This window comes from Pleurodeles waltl, chromosome 6, assembly GCF_031143425.1.
Source record: "Pleurodeles waltl isolate 20211129_DDA chromosome 6, aPleWal1.hap1.20221129, whole genome shotgun sequence".
Classification (NCBI taxonomy): Eukaryota; Metazoa; Chordata; class Amphibia; order Caudata; family Salamandridae; genus Pleurodeles; species Pleurodeles waltl.
Genome location: NC_090445.1, coordinates 1,178,261,802 through 1,178,288,102, shown reverse-complemented (window position 1 = coordinate 1,178,288,102; position 26,301 = coordinate 1,178,261,802). Strand labels below are relative to the sequence as shown.

At 44.2% G+C, this 26,301-nt stretch overlaps 1 protein-coding gene across 1 annotated transcript in view; it reads right to left on the bottom strand.

The window, feature by feature from the left end:
- The window catches only part of LOC138301751 (protein ecdysoneless homolog), a 277,339-nt gene that overhangs the window by 77,293 nt on the left and 173,745 nt on the right, over positions 1-26,301 (bottom strand). Inside the window, exon 6 of the mRNA XM_069242263.1 lies at positions 21,432-21,538. Coding sequence (XP_069098364.1) covers positions 21,432-21,538 — 107 coding nt within the window. The remainder of the gene's footprint in view (positions 1-21,431; positions 21,539-26,301) is intronic.

Here is a 26,301-nt window from a genome sequence, read left to right as displayed (position 1 = left end):
GTTTGGAGGTAAGCAGTCATTGCTGCTAAATAAAGTCTAATAGGTGAGTATGTTAAATTTGCCTTTTGTAAATGTAGCAGGTAACAAACAAGGTCTTGCACTAATGCTTTGAGTGGATCAATGTGTTTACGTTGACAGTAGCATACAAAATGTTCCCATTTTGCAGCAGAATGCTGTCTAGTTGTAGGTTTACGTGCCTCTCTAAGAATGTCCACACATTCAGAAGGGAGTTGTAAATCTCAAAACTGCATGGCTTCAGGAGCCATATCGCATGATTGAGTGTTTTGGGGTCTGGATGTCTGATTTGTCCTCGCTTCTGAGTCAGAAGGTCTGGTCAGTTGGGAAGTTTCTGGTGGGGAACCCTAGACAGATCCACAGTGTTGTGTACCCAGGCTGATGTGCCCATGTGGGGTCTATAAGGCTCATGATGAATAATGTTTGTCTCAGTTTGCGAACCAGAATGGAATGAGTGGGAGAGGCACAAATGCGTAAAAAAATATCCCTGACCAATTCATCCATAGAGCATTGCCCTCAGACTGAGGGTGTGGGTATCTGGCCGCAATGTTTTGGCATTTTGAATTTTCGCCGGTGGAGAAGAGGTTTATTTCTGGTGTTCCCCACACGTGAAAGTATTGGTTAAGTACTTGTGGGTGAAGTTCCCATTCATGGACTTGTTGCTGCATCCAGCTTAGGAGGTCTGCAAACTGATTGTCCATTCCTGGGAGATATTCCACAAGTAACTGAATGTGATTGTGAATTACCCATTTCCAAATTGTCTGAGCAAGAAGGGACAATTGAGATGAGTGTGCCCGCCCCGGTTTCTAGGGATAATACATGGTTTTCATGTTGCCTGTATGGACAAGAACCACTTGTGGGAGAGTTGTGGCACAAATGCTTTGAGCGCTAGAAACACTGCTAGTAACTCCAAACAGTTGATGTGATAAGCTTGTTGAATGGGATCCCATCTGCCTTGTATCGTAAGGCTGTTGAGATGAGCCCCCCACCTATCTGTGATCCATCTGTAGTGAGGGTGATCTGAGGCACAGGCTCTTGAAAGGGCCACCCTTTGGAGAGTTTGATGGGATTACACCATTGCAGAGAGTAGGGAGTCTGGCGGTCCAACACCACCAGATCCTGGAAATGACCCTGTGACTGAGACCACTGACGAGATAGACACTGCTGTAAGAGACGCATATGTAGTCTGGCATGATATACAATGGCTATGCATGAAGCCATCATTCCTAACAGCTGCATCACTAATCTCAATGTGTTAATATGGGTCTCCTGTAATCGAGAAAGAAGCGTCTGAAAGGCTTGAATGTGAGCTGGGTTTGGCTATGCCAACCCTGAATGAGTATTGAGTATTGCTCCCAGATAAGGCTGTATCTGTGAGGCTTGGAGATGGGATTTGAGAAAGCTGCTTGCAAATCCCAGAGTGTGCAGAAGATTTAATGTGTACTGAGTATAAATCTGACATTGTTGAATGGTATTTGACTTGATGAGCCAGTCGTCCAAGTATGAGAAGACGTGAATATTTTATCTTCTAAAGAATCCGGCAACTACTGCTAGACATTTTGTGAATACTCTGGGAGCGGTTGTTATCCCAAATGGAAAAACCTTGAATTAATAGTTTTTTCCCCGCAATGACAAATCTGAGGTATGTGCTAGATGAATGGGAATGTGGAAATATGGAAATATGCGTCCTTCAGATCTAAAACTGTCATGAGGTCGCCTTGTTGCGGTAGGGGAATGACATCTTGGAGAGTGAACATATCGAAATGTCCTGAGAGAATGTATAGATTGAGTGGTCTGAGATCTAGAATTGTTCTTAGTGATCCATCTTACATTGGTATATGGAAGGATAGGGAATATACTCCTAACCCTTGCTGTGATAGGGGAACAGGCTCTATATCCACTTTGAGAAGAAGGGGTTGTACCTCTTCTTTCAAGAGAGTAAGATGTGTTTGTGAGTGCGAGGGGAAATATTTGGTATAGTGGAGATGAGTTCTAGACAGTGACCATGTTGGATAATTGCTAGAAACCACTAATCTATGGTGAATTTGTGCCACTGTCGAAAGAAATGCAATAATCTCCCCCCTACTGGAGAGGTGTGAGCTGGTGAAATGTGTAAATAGTCACTGGTGTGTATTTAGGGAGGATCCTCTAGAGGTAGATGCCTTTCATCTGCCTTTATTGTTTGCACCTCTATATAAACCTCTAAAGAAACCTCTGATATAAATGGGTGTCTTGCCTAATTGCGAGATAGAAGGCTCAATAGATGAGATTTTAAAGCCTTCCCTGAATTTGGGAGATGGAAATTACCCCTTTATGGTGTAGTGAGTAAGGCCCCCATGGCCTTTCCTATTTCTGAATCTTTTTTCAGTTTTTCTATAGTGGCGTCAACCTCCTGTCCAAACAAATTCTCTTTCGTCAAAATTCATATTAAGAACTGCCTGTTGTATTCCAGGCTTGAAATATCTGAGCCAAGTATGCCTCCTGTTAATAATGCTGGTATTAATGCCACGTGCAGCCGTGTCAGCTGCATCAGTGGCATACTTGATTGGGACGGATTAACACATCCTCCAAAGTTATAATAACCCCCTATATCAGGGATAGTATGCACATAATCATGCTATATGAAGGGTTAGAATTTTCTCCCAATACGGATCTATTGGTCACATCGCTATACAATCCCTGTATACCAATATTCCCAAACAACAAGCCCTTAGAGAGTTAACCAAAGTGCTTGATTCCCGTACACAAGCAGTGCAGGTATCTACACGTGGTTCTTAATCTCCATGATGGAAATAGCAATGGGCAAAAATGATTTTTTGTTCAACAACAATTTTTACTATCAGACTAAGGGAGTGGCCATGGGAGCTGCCTTTGCACCCAACTTGGCAAACCTTTACATGGCAGAATATGAGACCCTAAATATCTTTAAACAAACAAATCCTTTCCGATGCCATATATGTAAATGGTAGAGGTACATCGATGACGTATTGCTCATTTGGCGTGGGTCAATTATCCTACTCCAAGATTTTCACACTTGGTTGAATGGCAAATCTAAAGATATCCAATTTACCACAGAGTACAACAGAGAGAGCATTCCCTTTCTAGATCTCAAAGTAGGAGAAGACAAAGATAAACTCTTTGTCACACTATATCGAAAACCTACAGAGAGAAACACACTGTTACACTACTCTAGCCACCACCCGAGAAGCCTGAGAGATAACCTCCCGTTTGGCCAGTTCCTTCGTATCCGGAGAAACTGCACAAAAAGATCAGACTACTTCAGTGAATCCGACATCCTTATCAAAAGACTTTTAGAGAGAGGTTACCCCAAAAGACTTGTTAAAAGAGCAAGAAAACGAGCTTGGTACAATCATTGAGAAGCTCTTTTAGAACCCAAAAAATTTAAACAAGATTGTAACAGACTAGCGTGTGTTACCACATTCAACCCGGCCAGCAATGACATCAGTAAAATAATTTTACACCATTGGGCACTAAGAAAAGAAGATCTCCACACACAAGAAGCGCCTCTATTCTCTTTCAAGAAAGGGAGAAACCTGAAGGATACTCTCACATGTGCACTACTACCACAAATGCCCAAAAGAAAGGTGAAAATGCTATGGGATTTACCAGCTGTTGTGGGTCACTATAAATGTAGCAATTGAGCGGTATATAAAATAAGCTTCAATAAAACATAATTTTGCCATAAGAATACACATTTACCCTAATCCTGTAATAAATATGTACACTGTTCCACAAAGAAGAAGGAAGAAAAAGGAGTGGGCGAAGAAGTAAGACTGAAAAGCTGATATTGTGATAGTTGTAGGAGTGCCCTCAAGCATCACTGTATGATGCAAAGCATCATCATTGGGCTGACTCCTCGCCAGACTGGCACTGCAATATCTGGCGGGCCACCACACAAAGGTTGTGGCTCTTCAACCAGGAAGTGATTCTACAGAACAGCTCAACTCCGCAAAAAATATTGACAGAGGGAAAAAGGAGAGAGAAAAAATATAAAATTGGCTATGAACACCTGAAAACTCAATTTAATATATGTAATACGGGTCAGGCCAAGGTTAAAAACTGGTAGGAGTAATAAGGAAATAATGTTTCCTATACTCCTAAGAGAAGGGAAGAAGGGAAGGAGGGAAGAGTCTCCTCTCCTACCTCTAGGTCGACATGTTTCGCGCCTAATCGGTCAAGGAAAGATCCACCGGAGCTTCATCAGGACCGTTTGGTTTTAACTTCTCCTTCATATAGCAAAATAAACCAAAAGATAGGTAAAGACCATAAATGCTAGGAGGTCACTTACAGTCTATGGACCATTCGTCACTGTCAGTCTAATAGAAAGTCGCCCATCCCATGTGAGGAAAGGGCATCATAGGGACGATAGGCATCATGTCCGGATGCCATTTGCCTACCCCAGTCCGCGTCCCTGTATGTCATACAGGGACGCGGACTGGGGTAGGCAAATGGCATCCGGACATCAGGGTCACTGAACTCACGGTGTTTACAAGGTTTACGCGTCCCTATGATGCCCTTTCCTCACATGGGATGGGCGACTTTCTATTAGACTGACAGTGACGAATGGTCCATAGACTGTAAGTGACCTCCTAGAATTTATGGTCTTTACCTATCTTTTGGTTTATTTTGTTATATGAAGGAGAAGTTAAAACCAAACGTTCCTGATGAAGCGCCGGTGGATCTTTCCTTGACCGATTAGGCGCGAAACATGTCGACCTAGAGGTAGGAGAGGAGACCCTTCCCTCCTTCCCTTCTCTTAGGAGTATAGGAAACATTATTTCCTTATTACTCCTACCAGTTTTAAACCTTGGCCTGACCCGTATTACATATATTAAATTGAGTTTTCAGGTGTTCATAGCCAATTTTATATTTTTTCTCTCTCCTTTTTCCCTCTGTCAATATTTTTTGTGGAGTTGAGCTGTTCTGTAGAATCACTTCCTGGTTGAAGAGCCACAACCTTTGTGTGGTGGCCCGCCAGATATTGCAGTGCCAGTCTGGCGAGGAGTCAGCCCAATGATGATGCTTTGCATCATACAGTGATGCTTGAGGGCACTCCTACAACTATCACAATATCAGCTTTTCAGTCTTACTTCTTCGCCCACTCCTTTTTGTTCCTTCTTCTTTGTGGAACAGTGTACATATTTATTACAGGATTACGTGGAGGGTGAAAGTACACTGGACCAGGCCAATCTCCCAGTCCTTCTTGTTAAAATAACACATTTACCCTACCCAAGTTTACTAACTGTAACACACAGGATGTAATCTACGCAATTTGGTGCCCCTGCAGGCTATTGTACATCGGACAAACAACGCAGACGGTCAAATGCAGAATCCTGCAACATAAAAGCAGGATAAAATGTAAAAAAAATGGGTGCACCACTAGTAGAACAATACGAAATGATGCAACACAAATGCGATGACATAAAATGGCAAATTGTGGAACAAATCTCCTTGGGACCAAGGGAAGGTGACAAAGACTATATCTTAACCAAGCGGAATTATTTTGGATAGAAAAATGCGGCACCATCAATGAGGGATTCAACACCATAGAAGATTGGCATCATGCCTCTCTTTAATCCTTCCTGCTCCTTGCTAGTCCTCCTACAGATCTGGTGCCCACACTGCCCGACATATAGCAACTACCAGTACATAAGGGGCCACTGACGTTTTATTTAACACGTCCATCAGACAAAGAGACACATATCCCAGACACTGACTACAACCTATGAGGTTTCTCCATATTGTTTTTATATACAAATGACCTTTTATCATCCGCCCTTCAGATATACCAATGGGCCCTCCTAATCAGCAGTTGTCCCACCTTTGGACAATTTTCCATGCCCCTTACGACTGATTCACTTTGATTCCTCCCTATTATTCGTATGCTCGGTTGCCTACTCACGTAAGACTGGGCAGTTTAGACAGATCTGCTACCATGGGACAGAAATAGCCAGCATAGGCTCATGTTACGCATATGATTTGCTATTCATACAGATCGGTTCTTACTATTCGATCCCCTTTTTATAGTACATGATTTCTTATGTTTCCCACATTATAATACATAGAGCGTGATTTTCAGAAGCGCATCTCCGGTGGACAAGAAAGGGAACTCACAATATTCCATTTCAGGGTTCCGCGCAGACAGCTTTGCTGTATTAACTGCTGGCGGACCACACAGGGGAATACTTTCCCCTCATTGGCCCTGAGGCAGACCAATGGTAGGAGCGCTTGCTCCTTTCATCATGGAAGGTTTTTCCTCAAAAGCCAACACGTCGGGCAAACGGGCGGCTTTATGAAAAAATCCCAGCTACACAAGTAAACGTGCAGTGATCTATTCAATACCCTGGCTACTCGAGTGGACTTATTAACAATCACAAGTAAGTGCTCACACAAATAGCTTTATACAGCTGATCCACCCTCATATGCCTATACTTAGGCCATCCTTAATAATTTAATACTTTTTTAGATACCGTGAGCCTCAGCCTACATTTTTGCATGGCTGCCCGTGACTGAACTTCCTTGAAAGCATCCAACAGCATATTGTATAATTTGGATTGGTCACAAGCAGTGCTCACATAAATAGCTTTATACAGCTGTTCCGCCACCATATGCCTATACTTAGGCCATCCTTATTGATTTTATGCGTTTTAGATACAGTGAGCCTCAGCGCACATTTTCGCATGGTTGCTTGTGACTGAACTTCCTTGAATGCATCCATCGACACCCCTAGACCAATCTTCACTAATTTGTTGGTCTACAGTGAACTACTGAGCATGTAAATAGTCACTGACATCTCCTTGATGATTATATCTCCCACCACACAATGATAAATAGGGTACAATTGTGTATATCATTTCCCCATTAGAAGATGCCTATGACCAGAAGATCGTAATCCTTCACTGGATTCCCTAGGTGAGTGCTTATACGAGGCCCCACCTACTACATAATTTATTGAGACTGAGTAAATAGGCCTTTACTAATATGGATATTCACACTATCCCTAGGTGCTACCGACCAGATTTAATTCCCAGTCCTGATGAGGACCCATTACTGATTTATGTCTACATTTGGGGTCAAAACGTCAACATGATTTTGAATGTGGATTAAAACTGTAAAGAAATTCTATGTGGCTTCAGGGCTTCCTGGATTGACGGAGCCATTGGAAGTCCATACTGTTCTTAAACCACCTTCGGTATATATTGTATAGATCACCTTCACTTTCCTTCACAATATTCACTTTCACTGTGTTTTGCTAATTAGGAGCACCTACCAACACAAATACAATCTTTTCTTGTGTTAAAAATGTAATGAAGAAACAAAAGCAATAAAACACTATTTATGCTACATAGATTGAATATCTGTAATTTCTTAATCAATAGATCACTGTGGAAGTCTAGGAGTACTTCTCCCTTGCTTTGATCATATTTTGCCTTCTATTTCTTGTCAACCCTTGCTGTAATAACTCTGGATTTAACAGGCTCTTTAAAAATTGTCTGTAGCATGTCTGAGCATACCTGGTAACATGGAAAGAAACTGACTCTCTTTATGGCTGGTAGTAAGTGTGTCAAAAAGAAAATCTTCCTCAATTGGGTCAGAATGTGTTTTTACATTATGATATGCAGCTGCCATTGCTATGACCTGCTGATATTACGTTGCGTCTTCAGGAGGTGCAGGGTATAAATCAGGGTCATTTGGAAGTATGGGATCTGTATCATACGAGTCCCATGGGTCTATGTCCTGTGGAATTTCCCCTAAGTCATCTGCCTGAGGTGTTGGTGAACCTTGTGGATAGAATTGAGGATCAGTAATAGATGGAGGAGGTGGAGAAGTAAGAGCAAGCACAGGAGTCTGGTGGAAAAGGCCAAGGTTGTACTGGAGCCTTGTCTGTCTTCAGAAACCTTTTTAGGTGGAGAAGCAGTGTCCAATGTTTCTTGGAAAGCAAGTTTCCTCTTTATTGGAACTGGAGGAGAAGCGATAATTCATCCTGTTCCCTTTTGAATATGGAGCAGATGCTGACGAGTGTCCATTATTTAGAGGATTGGCTCCACTGTTAATGCTGCTTCTGAAGAAAGACTGGAATCTTTGGAAGGCAGAATTTTCGGTTCTGAAGCTTTCGGAGCAGAAGCCTTGTGTCGACTGGAAGCCGTCAGCTCAGAAGCAGATGTAGACGTTTTCTTTCTCAGAGCCGAAACACTCAAGTCAAAGCTTCGACTCGATCTCGAGGCTGACTGAGAAGGTGTTGAGCCAGAGACTGATGCCAAAGATGTTTTAGTCTTGGCTATTTACGGTGCCGAGCCCGAAGATGGGGCATCCAAATGTAATTTTCAGATCAGACCATGGCCCGAAGGCAGTGTTGGATCGACAACCAGTTTTGTGTGTGTTTTTTTAACGTCTTTATTTGGGAGCTTAGGGTTGATGTACTTACAGGTTGCACCAAGGTAAGAGGCTGACTTTTGATGTCCGATTGAAAATCCTCTCTGAATCTTCTATGAAGAAAGCCTCTTCATGTTGGATCTCCTCCTGGGCATGCTCTTCCCTGAAGATATCAGGGGTGTTGTCCGGTGTCTTCGATGTCATCTCCAGTTGACGCGCTCTTTGGTCTCGGAGGCTTTTTGACAGCTAGCTGTCCTTAACTCTTTTTAGGCATACTTTTAGATGTGCGGTCATTAAGAGGTGCTACAATGGAGCCATAATACTTAATGAACCTCCTGTAGTACCCAGTGAGGCCTAAGAAGGCTCTTACCTGGATCTGTGTAGTAGGGGGAGTCCAATCTAAAATAGTTTGGATCTTCCCCTGCAGTGGTTGAATCTGGCCTTCACCTACCAGGTGGCCCAGATACACAACTTTCCCCTGCCCTATCTGGCATTCAGAGGCCTTGATAGTGAGGCCTTCTTTTTGCAGAGCCTCAAAAACATTCCAGAGGTGGACCAGGTGGCCATCCCAGGTGGAGCTAAAGACAGCTATATCATCCAGATATGCTGCACTATAGGCTTCTAAACATTGGAAGACAGTACTGACCAGCCTCTGAAAAGTGACAGGTGCATTATTCAGACCAAAGTGCATAACAGTGACTTGATAATGCCCTCCAATGGTTGAAAATGCAGTCTTTGGTTTTGCATCATCTGACAATTTGATCTGCCAGTATCCTGCAGATGCCAGTGTATCTATTAGCTCATCTGCTCTGGGGATTGGATGAGCATCTGTTTCTGTGACACTGTTGAGCCCTCTGTAATCCACACAGGAACCTAATCTCCCTTTTCCCATTTTGGGAGTGAGGTTTTGGAACCAGCACCACTGGGCTAGCTCAGGGGCTGTTGGAGTGCTGTATGACTCTTAGGTCTAGCATATTTTGCACCTCTACTCCGATAGAGTCTCTAACATGGTCAGGTTGCCTGTAAATTTCACTTTTAATAGGCACACTGTCTCCTGTGTCAATGGTGTGTTCACACCATGTCATCTGACTAGGTGTCAGAGAAAACAGTTCTGAGAACTGTCACATGAGGTTCCTGCTGTCCGCTTTCTGAGACTCAGAAAGACAGTCTGCTAGGACAGCCCCATCAACTTTGCCATCAGCTGCAGTGGTGGAGAAGAGGTCAGGGAGAGGGTCACTCTTCTTCCTGTCGTCCATTAGTGGGCATGAGCAGGGGCATATCAGCCCTGTCATAGTAGGGCTTAAGGCGGTTCACATGAAGCACCCTGAGGGGGCTTCTGGGAGTGCCAAGGTCCACTAAATATGAGACCTCACCCTTTTTCTCCACTAGTGTGGGGACCAATCCACTTGTCTTGGAGTGCCCTGGGAGCCACAGGCTCCAGGACCCACACTTTCTGCCCTGGCTGGTACACAGTTAGGACAGCCTTCAGGTCATGCCACTGCTTCTTGGCTGGCCTGAATGTTTTAGTGGCCTTTTTCATGCACTTAGCCATTCTGGATCTGAGACCAACTACATAATCCACAATGTCTTGTTTAGGGGCTTGAGAGGTTGTTCCCAGCCTCTCTTACAAGAGCAAGTGGACCCCCAACAGGGTGTCCAAACAGAAGTTCAAAGGGACTGTAGCCCCCTCCCTTCTGAGGAACCTCCCTGTAGGCAAAAAGGAGGCATGGCAGTAGGGCATCCCATCTCCTTCTGAGTTTTTCAGAGAGTCCCATGATCATGCCTTTGAGAGTTTTATTGAACCTCTCTACCAAACCATTGTTTTGGGGGTGGAAAACTATTAAGTTACACCATATTCCTTCCACATGGCCTTAAGTTATGCAGACAAAGTTTTTGTACCTCTGTCTGATACCACCTCTTTTGGGAAACCAACTCTGGAGGAAATTCCCAGGAGGGCTTTTACCACTGCAGAAGTTGTAGTGGTTCTAAGGTATAGCCTCAGGATACCTGGTGGCATGGTCCCCCGCCACCAGTATAAATCTGTTTCCAGAGACAGTGGGTGGGGGGAAACAACATCCACCCCATTCCTCTCAAAGGGAATCCCAACCACTGGTAATGGAATTAAGGGGGCCTTTGGGGTGCCACCGGTCTTGCCACTGGCTCGACATGTGACATAGGAGCGACATGATTCCTTTGTATCTTCAGACATATGGGGCCAGTGAAAGTGTGTGACAAGTCTGTCCCAAGTCTTGCTTTGCCCAAGGTGACCTCTCAGGGGTTTGTCATGGTCAAGAATCAATACAAATTCTCTATACTGCAGAGGTACTACCAACCTCCTGGTGGCACCAGGTGTGGGTCCCTTGGCTCTGAATACAAGAGGTTGTCTTCCCAACACCTTGTGGGTGCCACTGACATCCCTTGCTTCCTGAAGGACAGCTTGCTGTCTTAACCCTTCTAGTGTGGGACAGGTTGTCTGTGCCATACTGAATTCATCCCTGGCAGGCCCCCCTGCACGCTTCAGGTGTAGGTTCTGCCAGGGGAGTGGATTCCTCTTCCTCAAAGGGGGAATCCGCACTACTGGGGATAGGGAGAAACTTTTTGCCCTTTCTACCCTTGGCTTTAGGAGTCTCTTGGACCATTATTTCAGGATCCAAGTTTCCTTTTTCGTTTTGCTTTTTGCATGTGCCCTGGTTAAAGCAAAATATTCCCTAGGATGCCCAGAATTGCTGCATGGGCTTCCAACTCCACTTCCCCCCAAGCTGAAGTTCCCAAGTCATTCCCAGTAACCCCGCCCCCAGCTGAAATCAACAACTGCCATGGGGTGACACACAGTGTTGTTGTGGGCGTAAATCACTTGGTACTGATGACCAAGTAAGTTTTGCTCCCGGGCCACCAGTTTGTCAGTCACCACAGTGACACTGGCAACTGTGTCCCGTAGGCTTCTGCCTGAAGACCATTTATTATGGGCAGCTGCCCAATGTTAAGGGGACAGGCAGCAAGGGTAGCAAGATCAATGCCCCCACAGCCTCAGAAGCCCCTCTAACTAAACCAGCCCCCACCACACTTCCTAAGGTGAGCCCAGCTACACCCTTGGATTGCCTATTGTTACCTGACTCACCACTACTGCTGTTACTGGGGGAACTAGTGGTGGAGGTGGGGGTTGTAGTGGTGGGTGGCTTGGTGTTTTCCTTAGGACAGGAGCAGTCTCCTGGCCTATGGCCTTTGTTTATACAAACATAGCACCAAGGCTTCTTGTTATGGGAAGAGGAGAAAGAGGGTTTGGACCTACCCCCAGAGAAATGTTGTTGGCCTGGTGAAGACTCCTTGTTTTTATCTTTGTCCCATCCTTGTCCTGAGACTTACCTGCTTCCTTTTTCTGGTCTTCGTCTCCCCCTATGTTAGCTTTTCTACTCATCCTTGTTAAGACCCAAATGTCTGCCTTCTTTCCTAATTATTGGTGGAGAGGTCAGATCTGAGTCTACCAATTACTGGTGCAACAAATCGGACACACAATTGTTAAGTATATGCTCTCTCAGAATCAGATTGTATATGCCCTCATAACCTTGCTACCATGTAACCAGCCCTCCAAAGCCTTCACAGAGCAATCCACAAAATCAACACAATCTTGGGAGGTTTCTTTCCTGGTCTCTCTGAACTGGATTCTGTACTGTTCAGTGGTAAGGCCAACCCCATCCAAAAGAGAAGACTTTAACAGTGTAATTGTCAGCATCCTCCTCTCTAACAGTAAGAAGTCTATCCCTACCCTTGTCAGAGAAGGAGATCCAAAGTATAGCAGCCAACTGTCTCTGGGGGACCCTCTGTACTTTACAGGCCCTCTCCAGAGCAGAGAACCACTTGTGGATGTCATCCCTACCTTGTAGGGGGAGGAACAACTTTACTGAGGTTTCTGGAATCAAAGGAGTCCTCCCTGACCCTAGGCTCCCTGAAACCTAAGTTGCTGCTGCCACCCTGGTGTGCTAACCCAACCCTTGCCTCTTTCTCTCTCCACTGACAAGGCCTCCCTATCTAGGGCTAGCTGTTGCAACCTCAGCTTGGCTTCCTCCATCCCTAGTTTCCAGAGTTCCCTGGCTAAGGAATCTTCTTCTGGAATTGAGCAGTGTGTCCCCTCATATACTGAGGTGACAAGAATAGGCAGAGGATGATCTGTCCCTAGTCTGTCCCTGCTTCCTCTCTGGATTAGCCCTCTGTGTACAAAGGGGGCCTACTAACATGGCTTTCCCCACACTACCTGTAGTGCTCCCAACTGTACTAGGGAGATTACTAGGGACCCTGGGATCCTCTGAGGGACCTTCCTGGCCTTCCTCAGTGTCCAGATCTTCTCTTTCTAACACTGGGGGGGCTAGAGTTTACATCCTCCTCTCTCCTCCTGGACACCAACATAGTCCTGGTCATCCTGGAGGAGGCGGCCTAGGAGCAGACTCTTGTTAGGGTTCCTCGCTGTATTCAGGGTCCTTTCTTTGCATTTCTCCCTAAACTCTTGAAAAGTGAGGCTCTCATAAGGAGAGCTCATAGCCTGAGAGGTGTCCTGTCCTGAAGACATGTTTGTGTTAGGGTGGTGTAGGGTGTGCCTAACTTCTAGTCTCTCTTAGAGAAGTTTGGAGCAAGGCTATGCGTACCCCTTAGCTTACCCAAATTGGTAAAGACTAGACCCTGACACTATGTAGTGTGTACCCCTTAGGCAGTGAGTAGTATTTTGTGAAGAAAGTACATGACAGAGTGGTAAGGCAATTGCAAGTGCTTATCCCACCTCTGCACCACCAATGTAGGAAGCTGGCCTGGTGTGTGGTGGGTACCTAGGGTACTTACACCTTAGATCAGGTCCAGGCATCCCCTCTTAGTGAAGTGTAGGGAGTGTCTAGAAGCCAGGCTCTTTAGAGGTAGCTGTGGATGAGCAGCCAAGGCTTATCCAGGAGACATGCAAAGCTCATTCAATACCACTGTAGTCACACACAACTTACACACATGAAAGAAACCAGTGTTACAAAAATAAAGGTACTTTATTTTAGTGACAATACCAAGATTACTAAAAAGGCAATAATCCCTTAGGAGGTAAGTAAGCACACTAAATATGTACAATAGCAACCAGAAATAGGCATAGAAAAGGTTAGAAAACAGTGCAAATGTAGATAACCAATAGTGACCGTAGGGGGAGCCTAAACCATATACTAAAAAAATGGCATGTGAACACAGGACCCCCATCTAGGTAAGTGGAATGTCTAGAGGGGACCTGGGGTAACAGAAAACCACAGAGGTAAGTAACCCAATAACCCCTGCGACCAGGAAATCAGAAGTAAATAACTGGAATTTCCCCAAACCACCCAAAAGGAAGAAAAAGAAAAAAAAGAAGACACCCCGGCAAGACTAAGAAACAAGCGGTGGAGTCCTGTAGAAGACCTGTGGAGAGAGGGGACCATCTCCAGAAGTGTCAGTGTAGTCCAGGAGGAGTAGGAGCAACTACCCACCCAGCTGTACTTGCAGGAGTTGGTGACAGTGAGGAAGAACAGGTCAGCACCTCAGCCCTTGAGCTGGAGAAAAGTTCCTGTTGGATGCTTAAGATGTCCCACGCTGGAGTGAAGATTGCAGACGGGTGTTGGTGCAGGAATTCCACAAACAAGCCTTGGCAAAAGCAAATTCACGGTTAGTGGAAAAGAGGTGCTGCAGGGGACCAGTAAGGCCCAGGAGGACTCAACCCAGGAGGGGGAGTCACAGGGGACCTTCAGCAACACAGAGGACCCACAGGAGTGGAGGCAGCACCCACAGGAGTACCAGAGGACAGGGCCACAAAGTTGCAGAAGGAGCCCATGCAGCACTACAGAAAGGGATCCTTCCTGCAGAAGAACCACGCAGGGGGCTGTGCGTCACAGGAAGGAGTGCTGGGGACTGGAGCTATAAATAGCTAGAAGATCCCTTGGAGGAGATGCCAACAAGCCTTGGCAGCTGCAAGAGACACAGTACATGGGGTACTGTCCTGCGTGGGAAGGCAAAGACTTACCTCCAACAAAGCTGGATAGCTGGCAGAGAGGACCAAGAGGACTACTACACCTGTGATGCAGGATCCACGCAGCTCAGGCTGAGAGGAGATCTACTCAGCCGGCCGTCGTTGCAGCACATGCTTGTGGATGCAGGGGAGTGACTTCTTCACTCCAAGGGAGATTCCTTCTTCTTCTTGTGTATGCTGAAGAGTTGATGTCTTCTGAGGATGCACACCTGGTGAAATGTTGCAAAGCTGGCAGGAACCATGGAAACAAAGTTGCAGGTAAGTCTTCTTCGTGGATTGCAGCGTTGTCGGTTCCTGGAGGGTCCAGTTGCAGTTCCAGTGGCCAGAAGTCAAAGTGGAGGTTGTAGAGGAATCCTGCTGGGGTCTTGCAAGCTGAATCTGAGGGCCCACCCAAGAGAGACCCTAAATAGCCCTGAAAGAAAGGGGGATTGGGTCACCTAACCAGGTAAGCACCTATCAATTGGGGGGGGGGGTGTGGGGGGGTGCTTTGATGTCACCTTCCTGGCCTGGCCACTCAGATGCTCCCAGAGTTCCCTGCCAACCTTGGAAACAAGATGGCAGAACCCAGGGACCCTCTGGAGGAGCTCTGAGCACCATCCCTGGGGTGGTGATGGACAGGGGAGTGGTCCATCCCCTTTCCGTTGTCCAGTTTTGTGCCAAAGCAGGGCCTGGGGTCCCTTGAAATGGTGTGGGCTGGTTTATGCACGAAGGGCACCAAATGTGCCCTTCAAAGCATACTTGTGGCTTGAGGTGGCTACCCCTCCAACGCCAGTCACACCTATTTCCAAAGGGAGAGGGTGTTACTTCCCTCTCCCAAAGGAAATCGTTTGTTCTGCCTTTCTGGGCTTGATCAGGTCAAGCAGCAGGAGGGCAGAAACCTGTCTGAGGGGTGGCAGCAGCTTGGGCTGCCCAGAAAACCCTGTAAGACTGGTGGAAGCAATGCTGAAGGTCCTCTAAGGAGCCCCCAGAGTACATGGAATCATACTTCCAATACTTGCAACAGTATTGGGGTATGATTCCGACATGTTTGATTTCCACCATGCCCAGTTTCGGAATTACCATTATGTAGCTGGACATAGGGAGTGACCTATGTCCAGTACACGCATAAAATGGCACCCCGCACTAACAAAGTCTAGGAAAATGGGCCTGGAGTTTGTGGGGATTCGTCTGCTAGTGCAGGGGTGCCCTCACACACAGGTAACTGCACCCTGCCCCCTGGCGTGAGAGGGCCTACTACAGGGGTGACCTACAGTGACCTGGTGCAGTGACCTGTAGTGAAAATGTGTGCATTAACCCTGTTCATGCAGACTGTAATGGCAGGCCTGCAGAACACTTTGCATGGGCTCCCTATGGGTGGCAGAATAACTGCTGCAGCCCTTCGGGATCCCCTGGTACCTAAATGCCCTGGGTACCTAGGTACCATATACTAGGGACTTACGTGGGTGGACCAGTATGCCAAATGTGGGAAGAAAAAGGTACAGTTACCAAGTAACAAGGGAGAGCATAACCACTGGGGTCCAGGTTAGCAGGATCCCCGTGGACACAGTCAAACACACTGACCACAGGTAGAAAATAAGGGTAACCATGCCAAGAAAGAGGGCACTTTCCTACAAAGGGTCTTTTTTGGAACAAAAAGACCGACAGGTGCCGCAGGTTTCTTCTTTGTGGTCCGGGGACAAGCAGAGATTACACAACAGGTGATGATTGGTGTGGGGGAATTTTGAATGGCATCAAGAGCAAAATCGAAATGGAGTGTGTTTCATCAACCCGGCATTTCTCAACACCATGTGGAGTAGTTGGCCCGAGGCGGGCACTGTCACCCTGAAGGGTGGCTAGCTGACCCCAGATGTCGAAATTAGGATTGAGTGCGTTAGACAGTGAAAATGCAATCGAAATACAATACCATAGCTGACAGAAAGATAGAAAAGAAGAGCTTGCAATAGACCGAGCCGAGGACTACCAGAGCGAGAGGAATACATGCCGAACCGACAGCAGAGAGAAAACAATCAAAGTATTCTGTACCCATGCAAAGTATCACCGAAAGGAGGAGTCACTCGATATTGTAAGTCAAAAAGATTCTTTGAATAAAAACAACTTGCAACACTCCGAGCCCAAAACTAGATGGTGGACTGATGCAAAGCATGTGAATCTACAGTCACATGCCATCGAACACAGTTTCTCTTAAGACCTCTCTTCTAATTTTCTTATGTCTAGTTTTAAACTTCTACACTCACTGTCAAACCAGAATATTTTCTTTCTCCTGTCAGCTAAAACTACTTTTTCACATTGCTTACTTGCCTTTAGTTTGACCTTTAAGCACTGCACTAATTGCTGAATTTTTCTGTCGTGCCAGTTTATGAAATTGGCCAGCATCTCTTCTCTCTGTATTACTTCTTGCTGCTGCTGAAAACTGTCCAAGAGAAGTAAATGTTTACCTGTAATCATGATAGTAAGACATCTAGGATAGTCCAATTCCAAAGCGTGATCCTTCTCTATCCTATCACTAGCCACCATACTTAATAATAAATGCATGGTTGGTGATCACTTCCGTCCAATTGAAAGACCTTAAAATTCTCAATTGTATAAAAGAGCCATGCATATACAAAATATCATCTATTGGGCACCCTTAGTACATGTAGATAAACGTTTGTCTGGCTGAACAGTCTAAGTTAGTGCAGCAATTTATACTAAACAAAATTGTTTGCAATGCTATGTCCTGTGCTGCAAATGTTGTTGTGAGAAAGCTTGCCACGCTAATGTTATACGGCGCAAAAATGTCTTTAAACATAGAGTCCTCCTTTTGTGGGTCCACTTTACTTCCAGCAGTAATCAGTGCTTAATTTGTAAATAAAAACGTGCTGGTGCTCAAAGCTCTCCTCTTAAACACGCGGCTGCTGCAAATAAATGTGAGAGCGTGGAATACTGAGGCAGTGTAATCCTGAAGCCATCTCGAGCTTCAATAATTGGTTTACAGCCACTCCCTGCGTCTTCAGCTCACTCTTGCAGCTTCCTGCTTTTCCCCTTTCTGACGTTTTTTTGTTTTTCTTTTCCTCAAACTTTCCCATATGCGTCTTTTGCTTGCAGTAAATGCTTGAGACAGAAAAATAAGTGCCAGCCCTCATAAATAAGTGCCAGTGCTCCGGACCAGAAACAAGCACAAATTAAGCACTGGCAGTAATACCATATGCAACAGCTACTTTGTACATATATATGATCTTCGTTAAAGAGTTATCTGGCCTCCATAATCTTCTACATTCACTGTTTTAATATATACACATAAGAAAAAAAAAAAGGAAAGCCAATTAACTATCTTTTTTTAAACAGTTGGACGTGGCACGCCAAAATCCATTTATAATTTGCATTTATTATGGCCAATTTAGTCGATATCAAGGTCATCTATGAGGACCCCTAATGGCCGCCCTATGGCCATTTTTGTGGCTTTTTTGTTCACTTGTAAAAAATAAAAAAATAAAAATAAAAAAAGTAAACATTAATTGATGGTGGTACTTCTCACAGCCAATTTTCCTGAAACATAATCTCATACAGATCCATAATTGTATTAAATATTTCTAAGTGCAATAGTTTCATAAAGCCACATACATTCCATGATTCAAACAGTAGGCGGTCAGCAGTATGTTCATCCTAATTTAAATCGCTCCTGCCCCCCAGTTTCCTTTTAGAGGAAGGAGTGAAGCAACCATAACAATTCCTTTCTCTATGAACATAACTACCCATACCAGAGTTATATAGAGGAAGCATTACCCTGAGACATCTTATTTTTTTCCCTTTACCAATGATATATTATGTCTTAATAGTGAAGTATGTTTACTTGATTTACTCCCAGGCCACTGTGATGCGCAGAAAGTTGAGACTCATACAGCATCCCTTTACTATTTTCTTTTCAGGTACCAGTTTAATGCCTTTTTTTTTTTTTTTAGATCTCTTCCTTTGCATTTTTGAAAGTTGCCTTTACAATTTCTGAGTAGAGTAAAACCTTTATAAACTCCTTCCCTGCTTTATTAGTAACAAATTCAACTTGCTTTATTTCCTTTGTGGATATGGCTTTCAAGCTTCGGCATTTTGAGCAGACAAAAAACGTCACTGGGATTGGTTCAACTGGGTTCATTTTCCAGTGCTTTTACCCTTTTTTTGCCCATTGTTGCAGTTCAAGGAGGATCCATAATTTATTTTCTACCTGATATTCTGCCTTAATAATTATACCATCGTCTCTCACCTTCCTTCTATGTCCTCTAAAGTCTTTGACATGACCCACTATTTCCTCTCACCACCCTCCTTTCATCCCAAACTCAAATACTCTTTACTACATTGCCATTAACCGGGGCTTCTGATTATATGTTCCTGCACTACTTATCCCTTTACCTTTATGTATCCCTTTGCTTCTTTCACCCCATCCCCACTTTTACAGGTTTTGAGCTTTCTTTCACTTTTCCTGTGATTTTTTCTTTGCACCTTTATACGATCTCTTGTACATGGTCTATATTACATTAATTTGCTGTTTGTACTTCCCATTTTTTAATTAACATGGACTGTTTCCCATAGAAGAGAATGGGACATTAGTCGCCGTAACGCACCTCCTGCACCCAGATGCCACAGATCCTCCCAAGGTAACCTGTTGGTGTGGCCTTAGACTCTGTCCCATACTCACCTCATGTCCTGGAGAACAGACCCGTAAGTCGCTGCCAATTGTCCGAATGCAGTAGGTTTTTTCCCGCCATAAGGTAACATTACCGCACCCCAAAATTGTACGAAGTGACAACTTTTAAAACTCTGAAAATTCCTAACTCAAAAGTACTCACCTGATTCTGGTGATCCTGGTATCAAAGTTGATATACATGTATGTGTTATTTTCATAAATTGGTGTCGAATTTCTTTATTGAGTCTGTGTCTCTCTGCATGAGTGTGTGCCCTACAAGCTTAGCACTACCCTCTGAAATGCCCAACTGCTCAACCACACTACCACTAATGAGAGAATTTATGATGTCATTTGTGTCTCTGTGATACCACTGGGTTTGCCTGGACTCTGCACAGTGTACTTCATTCTGTTCCACTATATATGGAGCACGTTTCCTACACTTACAGGCTTTATGAGGCTGATGACAATACTTTATGGTGTATCGTTTGGGCAGTCATTTACATTAAAAGTAAACTCAAAATGTTTTATGGTTGTCTACTGACCAGGATGCACAAGTTTGATATGCCAATGGGCCGGTCTAAAAATATGACATTACTGGTCTTCAAAACAAAACGACTGAGGGAGATGAAATACCCATAATTTGAAGAGGACTTTCAAAGGGTGATAATGTTATGACAAATCAAGTACTTTTTGAACTAACGCAGTGGGACGGCACCCCAAGCATTAATATGGTAACAGCTCACTTACAAAATAATTCATTTCTTTGCCTCGGTTTCATGCTTCTCCCAATAATTACGTTTGAAAATGTACACAAATGCTGCAAGTTCTGTAACAGTATTATATAATCTGTGTTGAATGTACCGTGTACCAGTATGTACCAGGACATGCTGTCCTTGCAGAAAGGAATTAATGGTGACTGCTGATGTTTGGGACCTTGGGGATACAAAAAACTATTGACACACTGGATTCAAAAAGTGTGAAAAACGTGATTAAATGGGCAAACTGTAAAATTTGCAGAGAGTGCATGAAGAAGTTGGAAATGTATTATTTATATTTTTATTGATGTTAATTTACCTATAATAAACTTTGACTTAACATATCGCTATGATCGAAAAAGAAAATGTTCTCACCTATAAGGAAAATGTTTAGTGAAAATTATTTGTGTCAAAACAGAAACGATATTGAAAAATACCCAACAATTTTTGTACATTTACCATGAAACCCCCCCCCCCCCAAAAAGAAACAATGTGGATTTATTGCTCTGTAGTGCACTGCAAGCTACATTCGTATGTCGCCGAACCCCGAAAGCAAATCATAAGACCCAGACATTTACATCATAAAGCACACAACATTGCTCCAAGTGACAGTTTCCCACTGCAGTGGCACCTCCACATCAGAATGTACTAATCCAGAAGACGTTAATTTAACATTACCCATATCATTACATTGAGGCCACATAATGGGTAAGATGCATCAAAACTCAACAGCGACAGAAAGCATAGCAATTGACAACTGTGCACCCCAGCAGAACTGAAGACGCAATTAAGTTATTTGGCACAAAAGGCTCCACACAAATTCGTATCAGGATGTAGCTGGTCAATATCTAGCATAATCCATCACTAAAGAATATACTGGCCTATTCTAACCTCGCCATCCACTGCCCATACAACTGTCCTCAAAGAAATGCAGTGCACAACAAAGGACAATGCCTATTTTAACTACGGTCAATGAATACTTTAGAACCCTAAAGGAAACCTAGATTTTGAAAGCTTTGTGAACAACCCGAACAGCAGCAAGAGCTCTCCGTATGCACATAGCATAGAAATATCCAGTGTTTTGCCTTCAATTGTCCAGTCTGCTGCAGCTGATATCTAGTGCAACAGTCATTGTTATACCGACCTAGTTTTGTGTATTCTGCACATTGTTCTGTGCCTGTTTTGTATGCATTTGCACAACACCAAACCTGCCAACATTGCCTTTCGCCCCCTTCCATCTCCTTTTACAGAAGGTTTGTGAAATATTTTCTTGAAAGATTTTCTTGAAACACGAGAATTATGCTGAATACTTAATCTTTTTGTTGGCACTTGCACTGTACACACGTTACATATTTTAACAGCTTTGATTGTGACAGTTGAATAGCTTTTGAATAAATGACAATAATACAAGCACATTTATATCTTTAACACCATGCACAGCTATAGGTCTTCAATATTCTTTTGAAAGGTGATTCCTCGCTGCACCATCCTCTCTGGTTGCATTATTTTCAACATTATCAATTATGTACTAAATGTCACTGTCTGGATCTACTCTGTTTTACATAGCCAGTCTGCATCTTGTGCCTTTACATACCATCTGCTGGGGGTAGATTAGCTTCCTCTTTTTTCAGTTCGTCCACATTAATAGTCAGTGTCCTCAGGGCTGATAAGACTGTCTCACCTGGGCTCATGGCAACATGGCTAAACACAATGGAAGAAAAAAAACAACAACATCAAAATAAAAAAATTAAATCTAAATAAAAAGTTTATCTTGTTCAAGAAACGTTTTTGTAGTGATGCCTTTTGGTCCACTAACATGAAAATACAAAGACTGTGTACTGAGCAAGTAAGAAAACAATTTTTAAACAGCGTTTCCCTTAGAGGAACCAATACTGAGCCCTTGAAAGTAAAATAAAAGATGCCCTTATGTGCTCGGCTCCTCATGCACTACACCCGTTAGTTTGTTAAACACAGTCTAATAATAACAGGCCTGGGGACCAAGGACAGTTAGCGCTTAGAGCTGGAAGGGGCACAGCGCCACCACAGGAGGGTGGTGAGGCGAGAGGAGCAGACTGCCCGCACTCTAACTGCCCAGTTTGTCAGTGGAAGGGTAAGATTAATACTTAAGTAATTATCCACATCCTCAAAGTACTTGTCTAGGAGTTCAGTCTGATGAGTTTGTATCTTGATGCGTTTTGTGTCTTTGGATTTACGTTGTGCCTGCATGTCAGCAGTCCTCACTGGTATAATAGGAGCCCCGAAATGTTGTGGACATCAATGACAAGTTATATGTATATCTGACACTGTGGTGGACACCCTTGTCATAGTGATACCTTTAAGATCTAATAACTGTGACCGTCTGTGGTGTACATTGCACCCTGGTACACTGTGGACATCCAAAACATTCTAAGCATAGCTGTAGTTATTGCTCCAAGATAGGGAGCTGGGCATAGGGCGGTTGTTCCTTGCATTTTTTGGTATCTTCGACATAACGAGACCCCTGGAAAAACGGAGGCCATCCCTGGCATGCACGTATGAAAGTTGTGTCTGTACCCCAGTAAAGGGCCAGGAGAAAAAAAATCAACACATTATCAGGCTCTTTTCTGGTGCTGTCAAACAGGTCTATGCCCAATCAGGAGCAGATATTTTTTTTATTAAGGCTAAGTAAAAATCCAAACAGTGCCTGGCCTCTTGCTAGGATTTGAAGGTATCTGAGCAAGGAGTTAATGCGGTTTCCATTTTTATAAAGTCTAAAAAAATAAACAATTAAAATAAAACAATGTGTGGCTCCTTGCTGTAGTGCACATACAGGTCTGTGCTCCCGGGAGGAGACGGATGCTGGTTGGACTTTTTTCTTACACTAAAAAAAATTAAAAAAATAAAATCCAGAAATTGTCAAGCTGCTTGGTGTGGCACAGGCACACACATGTCTGGGCCTACAGTAACCTGGCACCCGGTGAAATCCATCAAGTCCAGACCTTTCTGAAGAGCAGACATTTGCAGTAGTCCGAGGTGGTGGTGTTTTCTTGGAAGCCATGGTTTTCTCTTACCCAGTGTTCCCTGCACTGGTCAAACACTGGTTCAAAATTACTTCTGGAAAGTTCCGAAATGAGTGGGGAACAACACTAGTTAAGCACTCCTAGTCTCATAATTGTGGTTGGGTCTATTGTAACTGACAGGAAAAGGACTGATCTAGGACATTGTAAAGTTAATATAATGTTAATGGTTTCTTCACATTTTTAGCATTTTTCCTCACAATTTGATCAGTTCCTTGAGTTGTCCTGAAAAAGAAACATATGTCGGTGAAGACATGACCCAAATCTGTGTTACCTAGGTCTTCAGAGTGTGGATTTATCAAACTTGTGTGGATTTTGGATGGTTTGATCATGGATCCACACACTAGACAACAGGTGCATGTTCAGTAATTTGGTTCTGGGCTGCCAGCATCCAGGAGAACATACAAAAAACAGACAATTTTGAAAACTAAAAACAAAGAGGAATCCACAGTGATGTGGCTTCCATAAATCCCAACGTTTTTTATTACCCAAAATTCTATGCAAGGGTCAATGTATGGATAAAAAAATCACAACATCTTAACTTTTTCTGAGACTTAAAACGCCAGAATGTAAGGTGAGGCAAAAGTCATACCTTTAAATGTTCCTACAGTTTTACCAGTACAAATGATACCCGACCTTTGCTAGTAGTCGTCTTGCTACTTTGTTGTGGTTTTTCTGGCGTCCTGAGCAGTCAGCGGTCGATCCTTTGGCAGAAGGTGAAGAGGGAGACGCAGAGGAACTCTGGTGAGCTCTTGCATTCGTTAGGTGGTGAGATCCCCAAAGCAGAGACCCTAAATAGCCAGAAAATGAGGTTTGTTTACCCAGGAAGGAGGATTGGCTATCAAGAGAGGTAAGAGCCTATCGGAAGGACCCTCTGACGTCAACTGCTGGCACTGGCCACTCCAGTCCAGTGTGCCACAAACACCTCTGTTTCCAAGATGGCAGAGGTCTGGGACACACTGGAGGAGCTCTGGGCACCTCCCCAGGGAGGTGCAGGTCAGGGGAGTGGTCACTCCCCTTTCCTTTGTCCAGTTTCGCGCCAGAGCAGGGCTGGGGGATCCCTGAACCGGTGTAGACTGGCTTATGCAGAGATGGGCACCATCTGTGCCCATCAAAGCATTTCCAGAGGCTGGGGGAGGCTACTCCTCCCCAGCCTTCACAACTATTTCCAAAGGGAGAGGGTGTGACACCCTCTCTCAGAGGAAGTCCTTTGTTCTGCCTTCCTGGGCCAAGGCTGCTGGACCCCAGAAGGGCAGAAACCTGTCTGAGGGGTTGGCAGCAGCAGCAGTGGAGACCCCGGAAAGGCAGTTTGGCTGTACCCAGGTTCTGTGCTAGAGACCCGGGGGATCATGGAATTGTCCTCCCAATGCCAGAATGGCATTGGGGTGACAATTCCATGATCTTAGACATGTTACATGGCCATGCTCGGAGTTACCATTGTGACGCTGTACATAGGTAGTGACCTATGTACAGTGCACGGTGTAATGGTGTCCCCGCACTCACAAAGTCCGGGGAATTTGCCCTGAACGATGTGGAGGCACCTTGGCTGGTGCCAGGGTACCCACACACTAAGTAACTTTGCACCCAACCTTCACCAGGTGAAGATTAGACATATAGGTGACTTAGAAGTTACTTAAGTGCAGTGGTAAATGGCTGTGAAATAACGTGGACGTTATTTCACTCAGGCTGCACTGGCAGTCCTGTGTAAGAATTGTCAGAGCTCCCTATGGGTGGCAAAAGAAATGCTGCAGCCCATAGGGATCTCCTGGAACCCCAATACCCTGGGTACCTCAGTACCACATACTAGGGAATTATATGGGTGTACCAGTATGCCAATGTGAATTGGTAAATTTAGTCACTAGCCTGTTAGTGACAAATTTGGAAAGCAGAGAGAGCATAACCACTGAGGTTCTGGTTAGCAGAGCCTCAGTGAGACAGTTAGGCATCACACAGGGAACACATACAGGGCACATACTTATGAGCACTGGGGCCCTGCCTAGCAGGGTCCCAGTGACACATAGACTAAACCAACATATATACAGTGAAATATGGGGGTAACATGCCAGGCAAGATGGTACTTTCCTACAATATAGTTTGGGGATAGATCCGTGGCAGGTATATGTTCCTGCACAACTGACAGTGCAGATTACTTTCCTAGCAAAAACCCACCCACATTTGGAATTGCTAGACTCCAGATAGACATTCTGGGCAAAATTTCTTTGGTTAGCATTCCAGGATTTAGGTTTATCAATTTGAGAAACGCTACTGATTATTTAACAAATGTGTTTAAAAAAAATGAAAACATCTCCCCATCTTTCACTATATCTTCCCACTGCAATGAGGCACTGAGAAGGCGTCTGCCCAAAGTCATAGCCCTGAATGTGTGGGGAAAACACCACAAGTACTGATTTTGAGGTGGAATTGTGTCCATCCGGATGGCAAAGGACATTACCTCAGCTCGATGATACTCCGCCTACCAAATTCAGGGATGTCCGTCGCTCAGCAGTCCTGTTTACACTTAGTTATACAAAGAAGGGAACCACTGTCACAGAGGTTTCTTTCAATATGCTAAATTGTGGGCGACAGCTGCCATTGGTTCCGACAGTTGACCACCAAACGTTTGCCTTTTTTTGTTTTTTTTTGTTTTGCGTTTCAGAAACAAACTCCCAAAGTAGGAGTTTGTGTTTGAAAAACAAATACCTAATTAACTTGATACCCTTGGAGTTTTCTCCAACCGTGTGGGGGTCAGTGTTGTTTTCTTCTTGTACCTCGCCGTCAGGTTTTCCTGCCAGTGGCGGAATGGGAAAAAAAGGCATTACACCATCAACCCTAAACAGAATGGACCATGTAATGTCCTTTCTCGAACAGTCCCTACTCTGTTGTGCCACAGAAGCAGTATTCCAGCTTTCGAACCAAGAAGGGATACATTAACGGAATACTTAAGGTCAGCTTGTCTCTAAATGAGGAGGATGAAGTGATCGGAGGCCAGGGTACACCCTGTTTGTCACAGGCTACCCTATCTGTCAAACTGTATAACAGAGATGTATTTTGTATGGGAATACAAAGAAACTAAGCAGGTACATGTGTTTAAACAACCCAAGGATGATTTTCTAAAAAAAAAACGCCCAACAGTGAAAAGGTTAATATTCAAAAGCAATTATTTTATCCCCACATTTCAAAAGCTTTTCTCTGTGGGTAGGTTTGCATCCAAGAGCACCCCATGGAGGATTGCAGTGGAGTGACACAGAAGCACGATATTAGACATGCCAGTAAAAAAAATGTGGCCTTGAAGCAACATTATATGAATATTTTGCTGCACAATTCGCCTACTGTCCTTACTTCTTGTTTTTTCTTTTTTATGGACAGATAAAAAAGAAACACCAGAGGTGACACTGGACACCCTCACAG